Source organism: Oenanthe melanoleuca, chromosome 6 (assembly GCF_029582105.1).
Source record: "Oenanthe melanoleuca isolate GR-GAL-2019-014 chromosome 6, OMel1.0, whole genome shotgun sequence".
Classification (NCBI taxonomy): domain Eukaryota; kingdom Metazoa; phylum Chordata; class Aves; order Passeriformes; family Muscicapidae; genus Oenanthe; species Oenanthe melanoleuca.
Genome location: NC_079340.1, coordinates 23,423,873 through 23,447,793, shown reverse-complemented (window position 1 = coordinate 23,447,793; position 23,921 = coordinate 23,423,873). Strand labels below are relative to the sequence as shown.

The 23,921-nt window shown below is 46.0% G+C and overlaps 1 protein-coding gene across 6 annotated transcripts in view; it reads left to right on the top strand.

The window, feature by feature from the left end:
* Positions 1–23,921, top strand: part of SH3PXD2A (SH3 and PX domains 2A) — a 243,305-nt gene that overhangs the window by 110,515 nt on the left and 108,869 nt on the right. Inside the window, exon 1 of one of the 6 annotated variants that reach the window (XM_056494904.1) lies at positions 12,797–12,891. The exons of 4 other annotated variants lie outside the window; for them this stretch is intronic. In XM_056494904.1, the coding sequence (XP_056350879.1) occupies positions 12,890–12,891 (2 nt within the window). In that variant the 5' untranslated portion in view covers positions 12,797–12,889. Of the gene's footprint in view, positions 1–12,796; positions 12,892–23,921 lie in introns of those variants that run through there. One more of the 6 variants, XM_056494902.1, reaches the window with a different exon arrangement.

The window sequence follows — 23,921 nt, the reverse complement described above, 5'->3', positions numbered from 1 at the left end:
AAAGCTGGCAAGTCTTTTTTGTGATTGCTCTTTCTTATAGGACTTACAGTACAGATAATTTCCACATCATTTAGGAATGTGGTCAGCACCAGTTGATGATAGTTGGCATTGCAGTCCAAACTTGGCACTGTTACTGTGGCTGCTCAACGCACACATTTTATTTGGGAAATCCATTCCACCTGAGAGAAGCAGAATGGAAATTAATTTCCCTAAGAAATGCAAAATCAGAAGAGATAGAGGTTTTATTTTTATTTGATTCTTTTTTTTTACCTGGGCAGTAAATTGTGAAAAACAGAGTGGGAAAGTTCTGATTAAAAATTGTGACAGGATAAGGCAGTTAAAATCTACAGTCTTGAAGGGAAGAAAAATTTAATATTCTCAAAGAATTATTTATTCACTGAGGTTTAGGCAGCTAAGGATGCAATAATGAGTTAGGGCTGTTATTGCCAAGAGCCTTCCTTGGCTACTCCTAATTAGTCACCCAGCTCTCACTGATTTCTCTGGGAATTAGGTACCTCAGCTCTTTGAGCATCTCATTGTAATGGAGCACTCATGTTTATTTTCTGAAATGAGCTTGGTTTGGGGCTGTATTTATTAGTAATATTTGCCCTCAGCACCTAAATTTGTGGAAAATTTGTTTCTTTGGCTTTTATATCTCAGAAGTGCTTTAGAGTACCCTGCTCACAGCGTGGGATGTCACAATCTGTGTCTGGGAGGTCAGGCAGCCCAGGAAGGGGAGGCAGGTGTGGCTGATGCCCAGTGGTGCCCCTGTGCCCCAGGGAGCAGGAGCTCAGTCTCTGGGACATGCCACTGTCAGTGGGGCTGGGGCTCCCCGTGGGCACTGCCTCTCATCAGTGCTCCTGATCTCTGCAGGGTCTCACTTGGAGATCCTTATCTTAAATAAACTAAGCCAATGCAGGAATGGAAATAAGGAAGTAACAGATTCATTACTCATTCTCTTCTTTAGTTTCACATGGGACTTTCCCTTTTGTTTGTAGCAATAAACTGATTTGGACTGGAGTATCAAATGGAGGGTATTGAAATTTGCTACTGGCTGCAGCATTGGTGATACCACCAAATAGCTCAGCCTTCCTGAGAAAAGATTGGAATATTTTTTGCTACTCTTTCAGAAAATGAAAAAAGAAATTACATGTAGATAAATACCATACAATAAACCCAGGGGAAAATGGAAAGCATGCTAAATGAAAAAGGTTCATCAACCAGAAAAAGAATCTATAGAGAAATGGCAGCTGGAGCAACATGAGCTTTTATCCCTTGCCTTGGGTATCACATTTGGGTTGGCTTTTAGGTCTGACTGTGAAAGGACACAGAGCTGAGAGGAGCAAAGACAGTTTAATGTACTGACACAGCACTGGCAGCCAAGTGTACAGAAATAGCTTTTGCCTGGATTGGTTATAAGCAGGCTGCAGGGTTTAAAAGTGGGATGCTGTCATGGGCACAGGATGGATTAAGAATAAACAGACTTACTCGAAATTCATCAGTATGAGAATGAGATTAGAGCTCTGCCAACACCCAGCAGCTTCAGCAGCAGCACTGGACACTGCCTTGCTGGGTGAAAGGCAAGAGAGTGTCAGTGCTAGTTAAAGTTCACTGTTTATAAGCACAAAGTCAAAACTTTTTTTTTTCTTTCACTGTGGAAGAGTAGTGGCTGAGATGTGTTTTGAAATGCAGAGATGTTGCCTTTGGAAAAACTAAATGCCAAACCTGTTGGCTCACAAGCTTTTTTCCTGTCCAGTATTTTTTCTCATATCCTAAAGGAACAATTACTGCTGATAATTTGCCAATGCCTATTTTGTAGATTAGAAAGTAATAGTTTGCTTACTGTTTAACTTAAATAGTGACATTTCTTCTTTCTGGAGAAGCTGAATGGTTAATGCAGGGCACTGGGAAATCTGCTCTTTACTGTCTCATTGATTTATTTTGTGATGTTGGAAAGTCCTCTTCCATCTCCTGACTCTACCTGCAGAATGATTGCAGAGTTTTGGTTTCAGAGATTTGCTAAGAGGATTTGATTCTGGGAAGGAAACTTCCTTCTTTCTATAATGCAGTTTTAGAAATGACCAGTTACAAAAATAATTTGTTTTAAAAAACCATCACTCAGTGTTGGAAGAAATATCACTTCCAAAATCTATCAGGAAAGTTTTTTCTGCTGGTGCTCCTAGATGCAAAACCAGTTAGAAAATCAAAACAGTAAATTTATTAGTTTATGGCAATGTGGGAAACCTGGTCTAATGAGGCAGGGTTGGATCTGAACCAAAATAACTGGATTCAGAGATTATCAAGCTTGTTGTGAAGGATTTGAGGTACCAGTTATCCTTGAGCATGCACTTCTAGAGAGGTTTGGCTCAATGCCATGGGATCTGCTGGAGTTCTCTGTTTAAAGGCAGATGATGATGGTTTGCAGCCCACAGGGTTGAATTGCCTGTGATAGACACAAAAAAGGTCTTTATCTCCATGCAGAAGAGCAATGTCTGGTCCTGATGTTCTTTGTGGATAAGGCTGGAACTGAGGAGAGGACGAGGGATGGGCACTTCGTTTTCTTATCTGGGTTTGTTGCTGTGGTGAGCCCCTGCTGGCAGGTTAATTGCACACTGTCACCATTGACTCACCACCTGCCAGGCAGGAGGAGCTGGGGAGGAGATTTCTATTCACTAACATGACAGAGTTGAGTATAGCCTGTCTTGTCCTCTGTGTGTCATCTCTGGAAAGCAAGAATAGGCAGTGTACATTGCAGATAGGATTAGATCACAGAGAAGAGCACAGCCTGTCGTTGCTGTGTCTATAATATGGTCACACTATTGTTTAATGAAGATCTTTCACTCTGAAGGGGAGGGCACTAGGGACAGACATGCTCAATGGGATGGATGCTGCCAGGGTGATTAGTTATTCCTCAGTGGTGTCTGGGGTCAGATGGGATTTCTCAGTGGTCTGCTCTGCCTATTTTTAATTGCTGTGTAATTTTGACATTACTTGTCTGGAGAGTCCCTTTGTTTTTAGCTCTGTTGAGGATCAGTAGCCCCATTGGTTTAAAAAGGAGTGTTTTTCTCGTGTACACATGCCTAGTGCAACCCTGTGTGTGATTTTGAACTGTCTGGGGGCAAGGCAAGGCATCCCATTACATTTGATAGGGTTTTATCAGGCTGTACTATATGTGAGAAGGGGATGCATTGCTTACAATGTATTTTAATGATGTGAACCACCACAGGCCAAGTGGAGTTGAAATCTCACATTTATTTAAGGTGAAGCATTGCTGTCTAAACACTGGTAAGTAGAGGTGATGTTGCTCAGTAAACAGGACTTTGAGAGTCTGGCACTGCCCTTTGCATCCAGCAGTTGCCTCTGAAGAGAGAGGAGGAAGCCTTAGCAATCAAAGGGTGCTGAACAACAGGTAAAGCAAGTCATGTCCCTCTGGAGAGCTGCTGCCTCTCCTGCATTTTATTGAGATGAGAATTAGGTTTTGGTTCTGGCTTGGATGAATTATATTATTATTTTTCAGTGTACCTCTCTTTATCTGTTCATCTGGGGCCACCAAAGAGTTTGCACTAGAAATCCATTCCATTACATACATGAGGCTCAGTGTCTCTTATCTGTCACAGAGATTTGTATTCAGCTCCCAATGCTATTGAAGGTAAAAATCTTGTTTATAGCAAACCTGGGGGGAAAAAACAACTTTTGTGGCAGTAGGAAGCCATTCCCTGGAGTGCTGCGCATGTCTGAGGTGATCTCTTTTACTCTGTCTTCTGTCTCTTGAGAAATGGGGTGCCTTTAGGACTCTGTATATATAAAAAAATACCAGACCTGAAGTGACTCTGGAGACACAGTGATGTATTAGTAGATTCATTTCCACCCTTTCCATCTTCCTGACTAGTCTGCTGCTGACTGTCTTTCATGCGTGCTTTTCCCAGAAACACAAGCAGAGGATCAAATAACAATGTGTTTTGACTCCCAACTCTGGAATGACTTATCATGTTATCAAAGCTTTTGATTTAATTGAAATTTCACAGATAACCCTAGACCTGCTTTTAAGTGCAAACTCAAGAGGCAGTGGGAATTCAATTAACCATTCCCCCCCTTCCATCACACCACCACCCCCTCTTTTAATGCTTGCATCTTGTTTGGGAGTTTTATGGAAGGGATTTGCTACTGCTTATCTCCAGCTAGAGCTGTGTGTCTGGGTTCAAAAATACCCTTTGTTTTTGAGCCTCTTTCTTTTTCCAGTTATGCCAGAATTTGATTGGAATGACCCTGCTGGCAGTAATGGACAATTTGAGATTGACAGTGATGTAAGAATTGCAGAATTTGCTGTGTTACAGGTAGAATTTTTTCCTTGTTTCCTTGTTCATCTCTTAAAACAATTGGCCTAAGCTCAGGAAGATTCATTTAAACAGACCTTGGTTGTATACTGACTAGAGGATTGACTGTGGCTTTGCAATACTTAGGTATAATCTAATAAATGATGGTTATTTGCTGGATTCTTGCAAGCTGTATTTGCTTCCCAACTCCAAGGAGTTTTAATAGCCACTCTAGTAATGCTGACTGCAGTGCACTGTGGTGAACCTCAGAACATTGTATATGTCTGATTACATTTGCTTTCAATTACAGTCTTGTGGGTTTGAAAAATCAGAGCAGTTCAGGCTCATTTGGGAACCACCACAAAAAATCACCAGTAACCTGAGATAGCTAGTGCTTGAAAATACAAAAGAAAAAGAAAATGTTTCATGTTGGGGACCAAAAAAGTCTATTTTGCTTTATGAGAAGTCAGCCATGGCAACAGCTGTAGGCTTAGAATGGCTGGGGCACCATATCTAAAAGATAAAGCTTTTCCTTTCCCATCCAAGCATGCCAGGAGTGAAGTGTGAGTGACTCATGCTAGAGACAGTGTTCATCAGAGGCTCAAAGCTCTGCTGGTGCACTAGTGAATTAGCAAGGCTGCAGTCTCTGCTGCTCCCCATTGGATAGATTGCTGGGCCTTTTCCTAAGGATTAGAACCTCACCAACATCATCCTCTCCTGCTAGGGAAGCTGCATAGTTCCTGAGGATGCTAAAATTAAATTAATCTTATTTCAAAGCACACTATTTTGTGGAGATGTGGATTATCCTCTAAATCTGACTAAAAGAGCAGCTTTCTTTTAATGAATATATTTAACCAGGAATGATCCTCTCAGTTCCTGTTGAAATGTGGTCCCAAATCCCCAAAATCAAATAGTTTTTAATGGTTCTACTGAGCAGTAGGATGGCTGTGGAGTGAACAAACATGTACAGGGACAGCTGGCAGACAGCTTTGCAGGTGACTCCTTCTGCAGTGGTGCCCAGGGTTGGGACTTGGTCTGCCTCTGGCAGTCCTGTGGTGTGTCCAGTGCTGCCTACAGAATTCCTCAACATCTTCCAGCAGGCAGCTCTGGGAGAGCATCAGCCATCTGCATGATCTCTTTTTCCTGTGCCAGCTTCTGGCAAACAGGAAAATAACTCATGAATGCATTAAAGTGTAAGCCCTGGTGCAAACCTTTTTTGGGGCATTGAGAATATTTGGGAAGTAAAAGAGGAGCAGGGAGAGTTTTGCTGTGGAAAAGCCCAGGCACAGCACTGTGGCACTGGCAGTGGTGCCGTGAATTTTCCACCCCAAGAGAGGAGAATTGGTTCAGCTATTCAGGAGCAGAAGTGGGGTGTAAGGCTGTCATCAACCCCTGAAAATAAAGGCAAATGCAAAATGAGTAACTGGGGTAGCTTTTACTCTTGTAGTGGGAACCAGTCCATCTTGCCAGTGTTCTACATTTTTTCCTACAAGACTGGATGTTTTAGCAACACAGCTGCTAAATTTGGGTGGCATATGAGTGAGAGAACTGAGCACTTTCTGTAGTCCCAATGACAGGGTTCTTCAGCTTGTACATAACCTCTGCAGTCCCTGCAGCTGGTGACCTGGATGCTGAGGCATTTGCTGGGTCTGGCTTAGCTCCTTCAGCTCCACACACATCTATCTCTGCAGTGAAGCTGAGGGCCAGGGTACTGCAGAAACCCTGCAAACAGCTGTAAACTCTTGCAGCAGGGGTCAGTGGAAAGCTCTCTTATTGTTTGCTGCCATCTCAATGCACAAAGCAGGGCAGTGATGCTCCTGATGCATCAGTGTCATCCCCTGGGGGAGGAGGAGCCCCCCTGGCCGAGCTGCACAGGCCATCCCAGCTCATGAGATGCTTTTCTTGCCAGCCCTGATAAATGAGCTTCTGTTAATGTTCATTGTTATCGTGCTCAAGCTCATCTGAGTGTTCAGGGGGGTTGTGTTACAGATGCTTGGCTGAGGGAGGGCAGGGTGACCTGTGAGAGAGCTCCAGAGGTGAGCTGGGGTTTTAATAAGAGGCAGACGTTCAGCAGATGAGCAGAGAGCCTTGAATCCCTTCAATAAAGTAGAATGTCAGAGTGAGTGGTTGCAAGGAGTAGGAGTTCTGAGGAGAATGGAGATAAAAGGAGGCTTTCAGGCAGGAGAGAGGATTACTGCTTTTTCCAGATGTAGCATTTGCATTTGGAGAAGGAGAACAGCCAAAAGGCCAGGCTGATGAAGGATGCTTTGTGGTGCTTCCAGCCTGTGAAAAAATGCAGTTCTTTGAAAGTTATGTGCTTTTGGATTGTTAGGACAGAGATGAAATAGGCATCATAAGAGCAGTCCCTTTCCCCCTCTTCTTATAGAAGGCCAGTCTCCAGTGATTTATATAATTAGTACTTTTTTCTTTCTTTTTTGCCTGCTTTCTCTTAAGGCTTTTTTTTTTTTTTTTTTTTTTTTTTTTTTTTTTAATACAGTCTTGGCTCAATCATTCAGCATCCTCATAAATCAGAAAATTTTGTGCTTGCAGATTTCTGACAAGTAGTTTATATTTAATTTTTTTGTGGACAGGCATATAAACTACTGAGCCCTGGTTTATTGCCCAATACATCCTGATCTCTGGCAGGATAAGCAGTGTTTGAGGGAAGATTGCATTAATATCAGCAAACAGAGAATTTTGGGCTTTAACAAACAAACATTGCTTTCTGACATGATTTTGTCTATCCTAATATATGCTTAGAAAATCTCCATTCTTACCTCCACTTCAGATTCATTCAGCTCAGATATACTCACATGCCATGGAACTGTGTAAGTAGAATATGTGACGTTCAGTTTAAGAGAGGACTTACCCAAAATAGACAAAATAAACCTATTTAACAGCTTATGGCTCTAGTGGTCCTTTGCAAGTTTCCTGAAAAAGTTTTGCCAGTCAGGTGTGTTTCTTCTTTTAAGGCTTTATTTTCAAAACATCAAAGTAAATTCCTGATTTTGACTGAAGTAGGACACAGCCCAACAGAGACACATGTCAAAAACATTTCACCTTGAGAGTAATGCAGCTAGGTAACATTAAACTTGCTGTGAGCCTCATCCCCAGAGCAGCCTCCTCCTCCCCCAGACATCAATGCACAATTCTACACAGTGACTGTATTGAATTCAACAGGAGCACACGTGCACCCAGGGTTATTTGTGTGTGTATGCATGGGTATGTTTGATGGGAATGAAAGATTCTGGAGAGGGCTGGGATACAAAGGAGGTTCATTCATCAGCAGCCCCCCCTCTGCAAATCATGTTAATTCTTCTTTCTTGACTGGAGATGGGCAAGTATGGAGTATGTGCACACAGGCTGTGGGGCAAACATAACTTCAACTGGAATAAGTCACCAGCTTTCAGGAGATAAGGGTAGGTAACATCTACTCTTGGAGACTCCTAAACACACATATCACAAAACAGCAGAAAGGCTTCACTGGCCTGATTGTTTAGAGATTTGATATAGCAAATAATGTGTGCTCTGGATGCTCCTTTTATGTATTTATTTTTGCAACCTTTTCATTTAAAAAATGCCAAAACCCAACTAAAAAGGGCATGAAAGCAATTAGATATGTATCTTCATCTGTATCTTTGAGGAGGCCTTTTAATTGTGTAGCTGTAAAATCAATGAAGCATCAACACAGTCTCCATAAGGCAGTGCAGGCTCTCTGAGAGAGAGCAATAGGCACAAGGTTATGTAGATCACCTTTGTTTGGCTGTGCTTGCTGTAAAATCTTGTCAGATACCATTTTCACTGTGGTGTGATCACTTCAAGCAGCACTTGCTCTGTGATCAGAGGGAATTCATCCATCAAACAGGGCTTGGCAGGTCTCATTCTGCTATAATGGACTAGGTAATTGGGAGGTGTCTAGTGTGTGTTGTAGGCAATTTACTTATTGTCTCCTATTCTACATATGTACCTAAATATTTAACAGGATATTTTTACGTTGTGCTTTGTTCTTATCTCTTGCTTTCTTTTTGCTTTATGCCTGACTGCATCAGCTTCTCTGCCTCATGTTGGCATATCTTTTCTTGTCATTTTTAGCTGTCTCTAGTTTGTTTGTTTGTTTGTTTGTTTGTTTTTCATTATCTTTATATCCCTTGGATATTGTTTTCTTCTTTCTCAATATATTCTGTGCTGTTTCCCCCAGCATTGCTACACTTATTTCTATTTGTCCCATTGGTTAATTGGTTTTATTTGCTCTCTGATATATTTCTTCTATCACTTTTTTCCCTTCCCCATATCTTTTCATCCCCAATACACATATGAGATAACAGAGGGGTGACAGAAGGTACACAAGTTTCCTCAATGCTGGATTAGCTGTTTGCTGCACACAGGCAGGATGAGCCATTCCGGGGCTGGAACAAAAACTGGGAGCAAACCCTGTGCCACCCTCATGTGTCAGTGGCCCTAATAACTGGCAATAGCTCAGCAGTATGGGGAAATCTGCTCTTTCACCTTGCTAAGGCAGCTCTTAGGGAGAAAAGGAGAAGTCATGGAAAACTAACTTGGCAGAAATAAAATCACCAAGGTTTTTTTGCTGTTTTGTAACCTGTAATTTTTGTAGAAGTTGTCTCTGTGGTCTGCCAAACAGAAATTCATCATCACCAGCCTGGAGTTCCTGGGTAATTAATCTTCTGTGGTGGATAAGGCAGGCTGGGTTTTCAGTCTGCAGGCGTGGAGAGCGTGAGCTAACCTGCAGCACTGCTGAACCTTTTCTCTCTCCCCTACTTCTCCATTTTCCCATGACCTTAGGAAGAAAAAAAAGAAATCCCCACTTCATAGCTCTTTTTTTTTCCTAAATCACACTTTATGGAACACAGTTTTAATGCTGTATGGTGCGTGTTTAATGATGTCCATATGGGTTTGTGGGTACAGGAATTAAATACATAACAGCTCACGATGACATAACACGGAAATGCAACTCCCACAGTGCTGGTGTGTAGGCTGTAAAGGGTTATTAATAAAAATGAAGGTTTTAAATAGAAAACAAGCTTAGCAGCACCGTTTTGGCCTCAGGCCCATCTCTGAGTGATGGAAAAAAAAGAGGCTGGAATATATGGTCTTTCCTCAATACATGAAAATAAATACATTTTACCACCATCCCCTGCTAAACATTTCAGAGAGAAAGCTGCAGGCCTGATGCATGGCATCTCTCTTCAATCAGAGCCTAAGCTCAGGGAGGTCTGGAGGGGATATTTCAGCAGGGTGCAGAACACATCAAACAAATACTAAAGGGGAGATTGATGCCTTAGATTATTAAAACGGGGTAAGGCCACAATGTTTTGATTGGCAAAACCTTTCAACAGTTGGACATTAGTATTTCAGAAGAGCAAACCATTCTGTTTGTGGGTGAGCCAGGAAAATAACAACTCACACAGTTTGGGGGAATGACCTCAAGGAAATCCCATCCTTTCTTGTAACTAGAGTTGCTGATCAGTAAGCCAAGGAAATTAGATAATATGCCTATTAATATTATAGACAAAGAAAAGCAAATTTACTTTTCTGTGTTCAGCCTTTTTCTCTCTGTAGTTGCCCCAACATTTTGTTTTAAGTGTTCAGAATAAATGAGACAGCAGTGGATGATGTGCTGAGCATCTCCCATTGAATGCAGTGTCTGAAACATCTCTTAATGATTTCCCACTGATTGTTAGTGACAGGAACTGTATGGGCAGCACCAGCACTAATTGAATGTGTCCTTCTGTCCTTACCAATGGTTTTGCTGCAGTTTTAGCTGGTCCCAGAGCAAAACACAAAGATATAACCACACACAAATTAATTCTAGAGTCTGTGGCTTGGCATTTTCCACTTTGTGGACGTCTCTAAGCTACCTCCAGGTTGTAGACCAGGACAAGATCAATGCTTCAGAGCAGCTGCAGGAACCCTGTGTACAAACCAAACGTGATCCTGCCCTGGTTCCCATTTCAGGAAATCTGTGTACTCACAGCTGTGTCCTCCTGCTCAGTCTGCTCACGTTCTTCAGCTCCAGCCCCAATCTCCTCAGCAATCCTTGCACCCCTGGATTCCAGCAGACAGCTTTCCCAGCAGATGGCCACAGAGGATGCAGAAGGAATGCAGGAGGAATAAGACTTTCTTGCTTTATCTCGTGCTGTCTGGGGCAAATTCCCACTCTCTGCCAGTTTCTTGGTGCCTCCAACTGTTGTTCATTGTGAGGCACAGATGTTGTTAGCTCAGTGGCTTCTGTCCAGCCACCAGATACTTCAGCAGAAGAGAATTCACCCCGTTATATGGAATTGGAATCCAGGCTGAGCAGACGGCATCGCTTTTTTTCCCACCTGACCCATAGCTGGGGCAGTGAACAGGAATGTGGGAACGTGGCACAAAATACTCTCCCTATGCACCAAGCCCTGTGCTGCTCTGTTCACCCTTCAACCTCCTGGCTTGGAACCAAGATCCTCCTCTAAAAATTGGTTAGAAAAACTATTCCCTGCTTGTGTTCTGACAGAAGAAATGGCTGGGCTCAGTTGCACAGGGCGTGCTTCCACCCTGCTGCTGCACTGTGGGTCATCTCAGGCACAGCTAAAGCTTCTGGAAAATGGTATTAAGTCTATTTTTTCAAATTTCTTTATGCTGACAAATATCAGTTGTTTGTCTTCTGAAACTGGTCTTTTCAAGAATAGGTATTATGTCCCTTTAAATAGCACAAACCACATGGGAACAGATTATTTTTGTCCCTAGCTGTGTCCCTAGCTGTCTATAATCTATCTTATTTCTTTTTTTAGTGAAACCAAAAATCTTCCCAGGGATTGTTCCTAATAATAATACTGAAAAGAAAGCATCATGTATTAGCAATGACAATAGTACTGCATTGCACTTCTGTAGACTTATCTCACTGTACACCTCGAGGTATGGCCCAAACGTGAACTCTCTCAGCTAGACTGTGAAATACAGGTTTTATTTTAGAACTAGGGAAGCAAAAGTATGAAAGTGGTTTTGAAAGGTCACCAAGGACAGAACAGGAGCCAGAAGGTCTGGATTTTAGCCTCATGTTGTGACTTTTGGCATACTTTCTGCCATTTGCCTCTGCAAACACCCTTAGCATGCCAGCAGTTTGACTGCTGATATACAACTTAAGGATCTACAGAAGCAGGTCAGCGTCAATGTCAATTTTTGCAAAATTCTATTTGTGGAAAATGTGCTAAAGAAACATGGAACTAGTTTGCCCTAGGTTACAGGGGGACTAGCCTTCAGGATGCCCTTGAATTCTCTGCTTCAATCACTGGTCTCACCATCCTCAAAAAAACCACACACTCACCCCCTGCTCATCAGCATGTGAAAGGGGGATCTTTAGCTCAAGACCGACCTCTCACTCTTGTCTTCTTACCCAAACTGTGGTGAATTGCCTGAAATCCCTGCCCTGAGATGAGCAGCAGGTACCTGTGCAGAGCCAACACAACAACCAGTCCACACTTCTTCATATGCCAGGACAGCACAGAGAGCAGGGTGGGCTGTGGTGTGATGTGGAAGAACCTGCATTTGTGCCTTGCTGACCCATGGCAGTTCTGGAAAGGATCATGTGAGCATGGAGGAAGGCAGGAGGGCTGATGGTTTCCTGTGTCTCCCTCTTCTTCCTCAACCAAATCTCTGGGAGCACAGTCTGCTGTAGAAGATAAATTGCTCAGGAGCCTACACTTTGTTTGAAATCAGACTGTGTAGGGCTGCAGGCTTGGCTCACTGTGACACTTGGCTCAATTATTCCATCTGCAAGCCCTTGTCCAGAACCAGCCCTGGTGTCCCTTGGTGTCCTCTGCTTCAGCTGCCTGTTCCACTGTTTGTCCTTTGTGTCCCTTCCTGCAGTCCTTGCTGGTGGCAGCTTGTGCTGGGGGTACCCCCAGCCCCTGTTTGTGCAGAGAGGTTCAGCTGGGGCTGTTCAAGCTCTCAGGCAGATGTGTACTTTGGAGCTTGAGCAGAGCTTTTCTTCCCAAGGGGGTGGAAGAGGGATATGTCAACAGTGCATTGCTCTTCCCTGGCTTTGTTCTCTCCCTGCCTGTCCTGTGTTTCCCATCCCTTCCTCTTGTGTGAGCTGTCCTGTGGGCTAACATGAGCACAACTGCCTTGCACAGACCTTTAACTGCCAGTCCTCCCTGCCAGGAGCTACTAAGACATCCCCTTGGCACATACTCCATTTCCCCACACCATGTGGCCCTTGCTTCAACATATCTTTCCCTCCCACAGGACCCTTTAGTACTTTACTGTAAAGTAATCTGCCTTCTCACTAATTCTGTGGTCACAAATGTGTGGCCTTCCCTTGGCACCCTGCAGCATTCTGCCCAGAGCCCCCTGCTCTGTCCTCTTGTGGCCACTGGTCCTAAGCAAAGCTGTCCCTGTGTCTGTGCCAGTGGGTGAGAGAATGCAGCCTTGCATGTGGCTTTTGTTCTCAGTGCACAACCCACCTCCCAGAGCAGCAGATAAACACAAACAGCCTTTTCTGCAGTTCAGGAGCAAAGCAGAGCTACTGAGCTGGTCTTTAACAGTGAGGGCATCATCATCATCACATCCGGAGCCTTATGTGAGTAAATCTGTCATCAGGATTTAGTCTTTTGTATAACTTTATGTAGCAGCTCATCTTAAACTTGTAAAAACATTTTGTGGGAAATTATGCGTGGGAGGTGGGCAACTCCTTCCATGTATTGCCAGCTAATCTGTAATGCTCTCCTTTATCATAACAAATGAGGCAGGTTTCTGAAAAGCAGTATCTTGTGCTGCTCTTTTATCTCTTTCCTTTTGCTTTAAGTCCGGGGATGGGGTTCTGCCCTGGATGAGGGCACAGAACATGGAGCCAGGACTCCTGGTTTCTGTCTTGAGCACTGAATGCTCACAACTGTGCTAAATCCTGCTTGTTTGTGCATCTTTGTGAACTGGAAGAGGCTGTAGGTATTCAAAATACTGTGTTTAGCCATAGCTGTTGTTAAATGTAAGAGAGGTGAAAAAACCTAGTCCCATAAAATGCCCAAGCAGCCAGGGAAGTGGAACTCTTTCATCTGAGCTTAAGCTTGGCAAATAGAGAAACTTCTACATCCCACTGGTGCCTTGCTCTCCCACTATCCCAAAGTCATTTGTACTCAGTCTCAAGGTTTTTGCAGTTCCTTGGGTAAAAATGTTTTGCACACACTGGGATCTGTCATCATTTCACGTGTCTTCTGTTCTGCTGAACCATCACCCCCTTCCTCCAAATTGGTAGGTGGCACAGGAGGTATCACATCATCCCTGTGGAGGAAACTTTGTACAGAAGTATCTTGGAATTTGGCAAAGCACAGCTCTTTTTCTACAGCAGGACTCATCTCCCCTTCCATGGAAATTAAGTGTCTAAATCTTTTTGTCTTTCCCTCTTTGTCAGTTTTACAGTGTGCTCTGGGGTGAAATTTTGTCGTGCTACATTTATTTCTCCTCGCCAAGACCTTCTTTATGGCTTTGATTTAAACAAAGCCCAATCAGATGCAGTGAAAGACCATCATGTTCCAGTGCTGGGGATGGGCTTTGGGGGCTGTTTATCTTTTTTTCCAAGGATAACAGCACATTTGTGTTTGTGTTGTGTGTATGTCTTGGACTTACACAAAAACTTAAGGATCTGATTCTGGTGGGTCATGCTGGCGGGTATCCAGACCCATAAATCTGGTCACTGTGCTTTTCCAAATGTTCATTGTGCTGTTTAAGCTTTTATGGGCTCTTGTGTGTATTACATATGGTCTGAATAAATGTAATGCAGTATTACTGTGCTTAGCTGAGAGGCAGAAGAGCCTCCAAGGGGATCATTAGAGCTTGGACAGCCATTGCCAGCATTTGGGGATGAGTTTCTTGGTTGAGCTTTGCAGGTTGAAAGCACCTTCAGCTCTGTTCTGTTGGTTTCTAAATGCCACTTGATCTAAGGTTGCAGAGGTGGAAATAAGAAGCAGAGAGTTGCAATTTCTTGGATTCAGTACAGGATTCTTGCAGCAATTCTCCTCTTTCTGAAAGACTAATGAAAATGGACTGGACTTTGTATGTATCTCCTCTGTGCTGCTGCTGTGGCAAGGTCTGCTCTGATTGCCAGTGGGACTCGGGACAAGACTTTAAAGAATCAGTGGCCAAAACTTTAAGGAATCATAGCAGGGCAAAAGTCACCTGGGTCACTGTAAGTCACCTGCAGACTCTGTTTGAGAGTCAAGGCTGCATTGCTCCTTCAGACAGATGGCAAAAAGGATCCATCCTCTGTCCCTCCAAGCCTGCAGCTCCTCTGTGATCCTGGAGATCACACGTGAGCCAGCCAGACTCCACTGGTGGGAACAGGGGCAGGACTTGTGCTTGAGGAACAGAGGTGTGGAAGTGGTACCTGGCCCAGGCCACCTCTGGTGCCACAGTCCCAGCCGCTCACAGGGAGCATGCTGTGGTCCTGCTGCTTTGCATCTTTGCTCACTTCCATCCTGACTGGATTGAGGGAAGAAACTGCAGATCAAAACCAGCCAAATTGTAGCCAGCCCTAACAGCTGTAAAGCAGCCAAGCCAAGGCCTTTGGACCTTGAGAGAACAGCCTGAGCTTCCTTCCACTGGGCCAGCTCACCTTCTGCTCCAGGCAGTCCTTCCAGACCATCACTTCATCTCCACCTCTAACCCCACTAACCCAAGGGAGATAGGGGCTCACAGCTGAGCTTGATGCCAACACTGTCCTTCTTCAGCTTGGGCTTTCTGCTCTCTCTCCTCTGCCCTGTCTGGCTATTCCAATTGCAAGTTTGGGGCAGAAACAGGTTTGTGCTTCTGCAGCAGACACGCAGACCCCCACTGGGGTTGGCCATTAGGGCTGATAAACTGTCAATAATTGCTCTTTGCTGAAATAGTGGAGGCTTCACTGAGGCATTGGGAGATGGAGATGAGACTGGGAGCAGTGGGGAAAGACCAGAAGCACTGGGAATCTGAGTTGGTCCTTTGCCTCTGGAGAGCTGAATTTGGCAGTGCAAAACCTACTCCTACTGCTTTTTATTTATTTGATTTTTATCAAGACTAAAACTCAGATATCCAGTCTGTGTCAGCTTAAAGGTTGCACCATTGGAAAAACTACTTAAAAAGAAAGAAGTGGAGAAAAATGTGCCTGTAGCTGGAGCAAGAGTGCTCCTGGCTGCAAAAATGGGTATTTTTCTCTTCCATCCCTGTTGCTTCAGGCTGAGGATTAAAACAAGGGTTACTTCTGGCTATGCTGAGATAGGAGCAAAAACCTCAGGCAACAACTGCAACCACATTTAGGGAATTGCTTGTGCCAGGATCCTGATGCTGGATGATATGCTGGGAGTATGACAGCACATGGCTGCAGCCCACTTGGGTATGGAAGTGTTAAGGCTGTGGACCTTGATCCTCAGGAGCATGGGAATATTGAGTGATATTGTAGTGTTTGGACACCTAAAAGAAGCAAGGCAATGGAAGACAGCATCTTTTGAGCCTCACAGAACCTTTAGAACCATTTTTCTCTGGATAGAGGTTTTTCCTGTGTCCTGTAGAAGATGAATGCAGTTGGTGGAAGGTCATGTACAGAAGAAATCTCTTCTCTTGCATTCTCCTCTCTTTGACTTTGAGGCTGTTGACATCTCTTGGGTCAAACAGCAACGTGGGAAGGATAAATGTAAATAATGGGTAGCACTGATACATGGTTGTGATGGGCTTGCGTGAAACCAACAACTTCAGCCAGCCATGCCTGGTTGAATTGGGGAAATAATAATAGAAAATAATAGGAAAGTAATAATTCTGGTTTTCAAATGGCTTCCCAAACCCAGCAAGCACCTGAAGTTCTCCCTGTGCTCTGCTGCAAGGACTCTCCTTAAACTGCAAAGAGGGAGAGGCTGGGTACCACCTTCCCACAGGTTGCCAGCAAAGTCCAGCACTTGGGGAAGATCCTGCAACAAACTCTTGGTTCTTGCTGCAAGGGTGGATGTGGTGTTTGGCACAGTGAGCAGCCTCATGGGGATTGTGTAACATCACTGGGCAGACACCATGTGTGATAATGATACCAGCTGGGTTACCCTGGGGATACATCAGCTCCTAGGCATTTTGTGGAGGTTTGAGGTGGCACACTATTACTCAGCTTTGCACCACTTTGCATCCTGCTTCTGCTGCTTGGTGGGTTCTGCTGCTTTGACCTGGAAGGAAGGTTTGAACCTGCCTGTGTAGAACTCACATAAACAGAGGCTTTGCAAAGTGCTGACTTGACAGTTGAGAAACATTCTCCCTCCTCTCATTCAACCCAGTGACCCTTATGAGAAAAAATGGAAATGTTCATTTGCTGCTCTTCACCGTGGAGAGAAGAGGAGGGAGCATCAGGGGATGCAGAGGATCCACTTTGTGGGGAGATGTGCTTGCAGAGGAGCTCTAGAAGTGAAGTTATTTTTGCCAGCACAGTCCTGTGTCAAGCACAGACAGCTCCAAGGCTCCCACCTCTTTCCCTCTATTGCTGGATGTTGAATCAGCTGTTTGTACTGCCCAGCACAGTGCCAGGGACAAGCTCTCTGGCAGGAGGGTGAGGAAATGCAGTGGAATAAATAAAGGATTTATAATGAGGATGGCTTGTTTGTCCACAAGCAGCCTGCCTGCTGCACACTTGTGCTCAGAAGGCAGCCAAACCCCCGGAGCTGCTCTCAGGCTTCCCTCTGTGTAAGCACATTGCTGCAGGATTCCTACCACAGGCATTGGGGCTGGCTAGGGAGAGGGTGGCAGAGGCAGCCTGCTCCTGTGTCCCTTCTTCCTCTGCACATTCCAGGGCTTCGACCTCCTCAACCTGCAGAGAGAGGGGCGGGAGGTGGGAAATGGGCTGACAAGAACAAACTTCCTGCAGCAGAGCTGAGCTGAGGGACAGTTCTTATCACAAGAGAACAGCCCTGCTGGGGGCAGCTGGACAGGAGCCACTTTCCTGAGCCCCCCACCCTGCTCACCCTGCAGCTCAGGAGCCTCCCTAACCCCAGCACACAGCCCTGCCAGCCCTGCCTGCAGATTCTCCTGTGTCCCAGAGAGACGAGGGCTCGTGCTTGGCAGGACTGAGGGAAATGCCATCCAAGCCACATGAGAGGGAGAGGCAAGTTAGCACCAGGCTGCCTGGGAGCACGGTTGCATTTGAGCAGCCCCCAGTGCTGCAGGTACTGTGTGGGGAAAGCTGAGCCTTGCCCACCTGTGAGCTGCCCATCAGGCTGTGTGTGCCACAGAGAGCAGCTTTGTCTCCTGCCTGGGCTCCAGCCTCTGCACACTGGCCAGGTTTTGGCATGTGGCAGCTTTTTGGCCAGGACCCTGCTCTCCTCCACAAACCAGAGGCCAACATGTAGGGCTGACCCTACCCAGATTTTGTCTCAACCCAGTTCAGTCCTCATTCATGTCTCCACTGTGAGGTGGAAGGAGATGGAGAGTAAGCCCAGCACGCGTCCCTTCGCCCCTCTGCCTGAGGGACGGGTTACATGGGAGCTGGAAAGGGAATTGTGCTGGGCTGCAACTTTCTGCTGAAGGCAGAGTCCTGTGCCACTGACCTAGGGATGGATTCCCAAAAGCCTCCTTAGCTCTGAAAGCAGAGCAGGTGCCACAGGTAAAGAATGTAGGAGCAACCTCAGTGTGAGACGGGCAACACCTGGGACACCTGGGCAAGGGAGTGTTGTTGCTGCCTGCATGTCACAAGCCCTAGGGGATTGTCCATAGGTACTCTGAACCTTGCTGGCTGAAAATGTCTCGTTAATCCAAGGTCTGTAACATTTATTGAACTAACACTGCTTGAAGGTAAACGCTGTCATACCTAATGGGACTCATTTGCTGCCCTTGTGCCCCGCATTGATGAACACCTTGTCTCTTCTATTGCCTTTTTTTGTTGTCCTCTCAATCCAGCAGTTGCTCTTGTCAGTGGTGGCATCACCCATTTGGTCTCCCAGCAGATCCAGCAATGTAGGGCCACACATGGGCACAGCTCTCCAGCCTGAGGTGTGGCTGGGCTAATGTGTTCCCCAGGAGCAGGGTGGGGAGAGGGCTGATCTTGTGACTGCAGGGAGGACTCGTGGGGAGAGCAGCATGAAGATCAAGTAGGTAAAGCTGTGTTCATGGAGACCAGGTGCCAGGGAATGAATTGGACCCTTTATGTCAGCAAGAGGACTCACCAGGAGGGAGGGAACAGCTTCCTATCCCAGGCTTGCACAAGCTCTTCCCACGTGTCCTGTCCTTCTTTCTTGCAGATTACAATGAGACTGCTGTGAAATTTGGTTGGTGTCCAGTGTCTCCCTCCCATTGCTGGCATCTGTTTTACAGAGAGCTTCACCTGGGAGAGGCCACTGCAATCTGACATGTCTCACCAGCAATAGCTGGTACAACAAACAGCTCCCAGCAGGGCAGGCAGGGTTTCACCTGCCCCGTGTCCTTCCCTTTCCAGAAAGCCAGGAGAGGGACTTCCTCAGCTGGAGGGCAGCCAGGGACATTAACAGGCACATCCATCCCCTCTCTAGAAAATGCTCTGTGTTCAACATTGCCCCAGAGGGCAGGGATTTCTGGCAGGTTTTCACACAAAACTTAGCCAAAAGTCCATTATGTGTCAAGAGCTGTTTGATGCAGGAAATAATATTTTGCTCATGTGTGCATGTGTAGATGTTACAGTCCTTCTATCACAGCCATGGTTCACTGTCCCTATGTCTGATGATAATTAAAAATTTTTAAGGTTTGTACTTGGGGTTTTTTGCAGAACTCCAACCCTCTTGCAAAGCCATATTTGTTGCACAGCTTGTAGCATCCAGTATAAACAGCTCCACTTGATGACAAGGGCTGGATATGGGAAGGCCCCAAGTTCTGGGCTCTGAAGGCAGCTACTGCCACGTCGTGGGGAGATGATGCTTTACATGCAGTTATTGTGCAGCAAAGAGCACTAGCTGAGCTGGAAAAAAATACATTTGGTTTGCATGGATTTGCACGTGGTGGTGTGTGTGTGTTCTGCTCTCTCCAGGGATATGCTCTGCCTCACCCCCTTGCCATGCTCACCTGGTAAAGCTGACTTTCTCTTGGCTCTCGTGTCCCAGAGAGCAGAAATTCCTCTGGACAGCAGTGGGAAAGCTGTGACATATTGCCATGAACAGATATGAAATAGCTTTTCCACCTGGCTTCTTATTAGGTGTTACAGCCCTATCTTTTTCCATCAGTCGTATGATAGTAATTTTTTGGTATTTAATACCATTACATCTAAGACTTGATGAGGGAATGGGAAAGAAGCAGACTTGCAGTCTTGGACATCAATACTAACAACTCCAGAACCACACCTGGATCAGACATTTGTAAGCATATGGAAGAGATTGAAGATTATCTAATTGTCTCTTTAATACTTGGTACTAGACTGAATTGTCTCTGCAGGCCTGGGAAGCTCCTCCTTGCTCCTGCTCCACTAAGCTAAAGAGCCAACTTGGAAAGGGAAACCTTTCTCATCCCCAGCTTTGGCTGTGCCAGGGCGCTCGGCACAGCTTCAGTGTGGAAGGTGTCACTGGCTTGCTCATGTTTTTGGCTGTGAAAATCAGTGACAGCTCTTCTGGCCAGATTTCCTGCAGGATCCTGTTAGGAGAGTTGTCAGCACCTAATCTGGGTGTTTGCTGTCATCCAAATAGTATTGCCAGGGCAGCCTGACCCACTGTACATTAATCCAGGTTTTGGCCTCTTTGCTTGACCCAGGAAGGATTAAACCCCACCCCACATCTGCTGCAGCTCCCTTGGACTGCTGCCTCATCACACTGATGCTCCTTAGCAAAGATCAGAGCAGGTCTTTCCCTCCACAGCTTCCCAGGCACAGCTCCTCCCTAGATGGCAGGGACTGCCTCTGTTTGTCCTGTATTTCCCATCCATCCATCCATCCATCCATCCATCCATCCATCCCTCCCTCCCTCCCTCCCTCCCTCCCTCTCCAGCACACTGGTACCTGCAGACCACATGCAGTCCTTATGGGAATTTGTCAGCCAGGCTGAAATATTCCCTGCCAGGCCCTGCTCCTGCCTTGCAGTAAGATCATTATCCATGTTGCTCCATTTAACCTGAAGCAGGGAGCAGGTTGGAACACAAAGCTTTTGAAAAATGATGGAGCAAGGGCAAATTTCCAATCAAATGCTGCTCTGAAGGAAAATTACTCTTCATTTGCAGGTGACTCTGTGCAAGGACAGGAGCTGTGCAGAATAAAGATTTAAACAGTAGAGTAAAGGAAAGAATAACTACTACTGGGGGAGGGAGAGAGGGGCCTGGGACCTCACTAACCTGATTCAATCAAGCTGGGCAATTTGCAAGTCACAGAGTTATGAACTGTTTGTAAAATGGATTTAAGAGGAAAATATACTTGTAATTATGAACTGAAAAACCTGAGGAACAGTGCTCTAGGTTTTGGACCTGTATCCAGCTGTTGGGACAGCTGGGGTCTCTGCCCTTCCTATGTCCTCCCACCATCCAGCAGCGCCCAGAGCAGTTCCAGCTGAGCTCTTGTGGGCAGCACTGACCTTGGCCACAGGATGTCTCCCCACAGGAGAGGCTGCAGCTGAGCCAAGTGCCTCCTTGCTCTGCAGAGGCGAGTCAGTGTCCTGGGAAGGAGAAGCTGGGAACATCCCCAGCAGTGGAGATGCTGACCCAGCCTGCAGAGCTGTGGGCTGACATGGCTCTGATTTGAGCTGACTGCCTGTGGACCCCCGGGTCTGGGTTGAGAAATTTCCTCAAAGCTTCTGAGAAGAAGAACCAGTGTCAGTCCACTGACTTAAATTCATGACATTTGTACCAACTGGTGTGTCCTCACAAGTGCTGAGCATTCCTGGCTGTGGCAGTGCCAGCTTCAAATGGAATGTCCCTGGGCTAATTGTTGCTGGATTTGGACAAGTGATATTTTTTTCTTTTCTGGGAAATGGACTGGTTTTGTGCTCATGGTGTTTGCAGAGTGCTGACAAACTGCCCCCTTCCCCTGCCTTACTTCTCAATACTGCCCATCTGCTGAAGGTGGTGTTCCTTGGTGATGTGCTTTTCCCCTTTCAAGGCTTTTGATGTCTTTTCCCATGTTAGAAAATTCAAGAAAGCAGCATATGAAGCTGGCTGGGGCCAGTGAGTGTTGCTGGGGGCGGCAGCTTTGATCCTCGGCGGGAGCTTTGCCAATAAACTTGATCATGCATTTTTCATCCCTTGCTCTGTGTGTGCATTGCTGTGCAGGGGGTACAGGCACTGATCCTGAAGCTGCACTCAGCACAGGGGTAAGACTTGCAGTTCATCACTGATGCAAATCCTTCCCATCCCCAGGGTAACTCCACCATGAGTTACCCTACACGAAATTTGACCCTGACATCTAATAGCTAGGGAGCTGCTCCTGTCTTTAATCTCTCTGACAGTGCCTAGTCAGGGCTTTTTGGAGAATTCTGTTGGTCTTTTCTATCACTTAAGCATTAGTTTTCTTTATCAGGAGTTTTGTACTGCTATCTGACCCACTTACTTGCAATCCTCCAAGGAGAGCTTGAGTTGAAAGAGAGCTGGGTTTGTGATCCAAGTATGAGTCTTTCACTGTTAATTGTATTAGCATTCATAATTGCATGCACATTTCTAAACTGTCAAGACTGCCACATCCTTTTAAAACATGGATGGGACATCAAAAGGGCTATGACTGCTCAGAGATTAGCAAGAAATTAAATTGCCTGATACCTCAAAAACTATGATGGGAGCTATTTTGTCCTCATTATATTAAAAGTGACGTAGGAAGAATAAGTCAGGAATTAGGCTTTTAAAGCCCATTAGCTGTCACAATGCAATTAGCAGGAACAGGCTGCTTGATGCAGGTTTGGGGTGCCCTGTTCCTGCCATTCTGTTGGATGGGCAGGGTCTCTGCATAGTGGGAGCCTTGTTGGATGGGGCTGTGTGTGACAGGACTCATGGGATGAATGGGAGGAAAGGGTCCCTGCATGCACATTCTCTTTGCTGCAGATTTGCTTTAAGGGAGCTGCTTGGTCTCCCTGTTCATGGCTTAGGCTGTGTTTTAGCTCTCAAGGCAAGCCCAGTAGAGGTCACTTGTGGCTGATGGGTAACACAATGATTCTGTGCTCTCTCATTCAGACTTCCCAAAGTCCTGCTGGTGACAGGGTAGTGTCACTGAGCCCATCCTTTGGAAACACCTATTTTACATGCATGAGATACATGAACATACATATGTGATGTGCATCCCAGATTCTTGCCAGCTGCATGTATCTGTATACATTTGTATTTTCAGGTATCAACAGGTTTGCCATGTCATCATCAAGCATATTAAGACAAATACATTTCACCTCAAGACCTTTTGGAAGGCAGATGCCTTTTGCTGTTATGGAGGCCTGCTTGTGCACAGATATTGGAAAAAGAAGTTGTCAGGGAAAGGGAAATTAAGGTGGTGTTGCCTGTAACAAAAATACAAATATTTTGGTTCCCAGACTGCTTTCCACTCATTGAACCCAATGTGCCTTGTTGCATGCTTTGTGCATGGTGATGGATTGTGTCTCATGGAGGTGGCAGCATGTGGGGAGATGGTTTGTAGGGATAGTACAGAAGGTAGTTTTCCTCAATGAATTACATTTGTACTGATTGCCGAGAAGTGGAAACAGCCTTGCCTGTCCAATGAGGATGGGTGTTATAAAAGAGTGGGTTATAGCTGGCTATCAGGCAACCGAAGCACCAGAGTTTGCTGCAGTTTGAGGTGGACTCTGCTGGCTGTGCTGTGAGGAGGAAAGGACATGCAGGGAACAGAGAAGGTAAGAAGCTATGTGAGGGACAGACAGGGTTAGGTGGCCAGGTAAGGGACAGGTTTGGAATAGCTGGTCAGGCAGGAGGAAGAAGGAAACTTGCAGAGAGGAGAGGAGGAGTCAGTGCTGTGAGGAAAGGAGTCAGAGTTGCCTGAAAGAAGTCCACTGAGAGAAGGCATGAAATATTTTTTAATAAAAGACTGATGACGGTGCCAGTTGTATTCATCTCAACATAATTACTACAACAGCACTGATTTCCAAGTCCCAGTTCCAAAGAGTTTCTCCACAGCCCTGTGCCAACCACAACCCAGCACCTCTCACACAGGCACTGTTGCTTTTATCCTTTATCAGTGTAAATCCTGACAGAGCTGCTTGCTTCACGGGCGGTGCCTGCTTGATGTTGCTGCCGTGCTGGAGGGAATGGATGGTGCCTGGGCTCCGTGGGAGCCAGCAGCATCCTTGCAGGAGCCAGCAGCATCCCTGCAGGAGCCAGCAGCATCCCTTCAGGGGCCAGCAGCATCCCTGCAGGAGCCAGCAGCATCCTTGCAGGGGCCAGCAGCATCCCTGCAGGAGCCAGCAACATCCCTTCAGGGGCCAGCAGCATCCTTGCAGGAGCCAGCAGCATCCTTGCAGGAGCCAGCAGCATCCCTGCAGGAGCCAGCAGCATCCCTGCAGGAGCCAGCAGCATCCCTGCAGGAGCCAGCAGCATCCCTTCAGGGGCCAGCAGCATCCCTGCAGGAGCCAGCAGCATCCTTGCAGGGGCCAGCAGCATCCCTGCAGGAGCCAGCAACATCCCTTCAGGGGCCAGCAGCATCCTTGCAGGAGCCAGCAGCATCCCTTCAGGGGCCAGCAG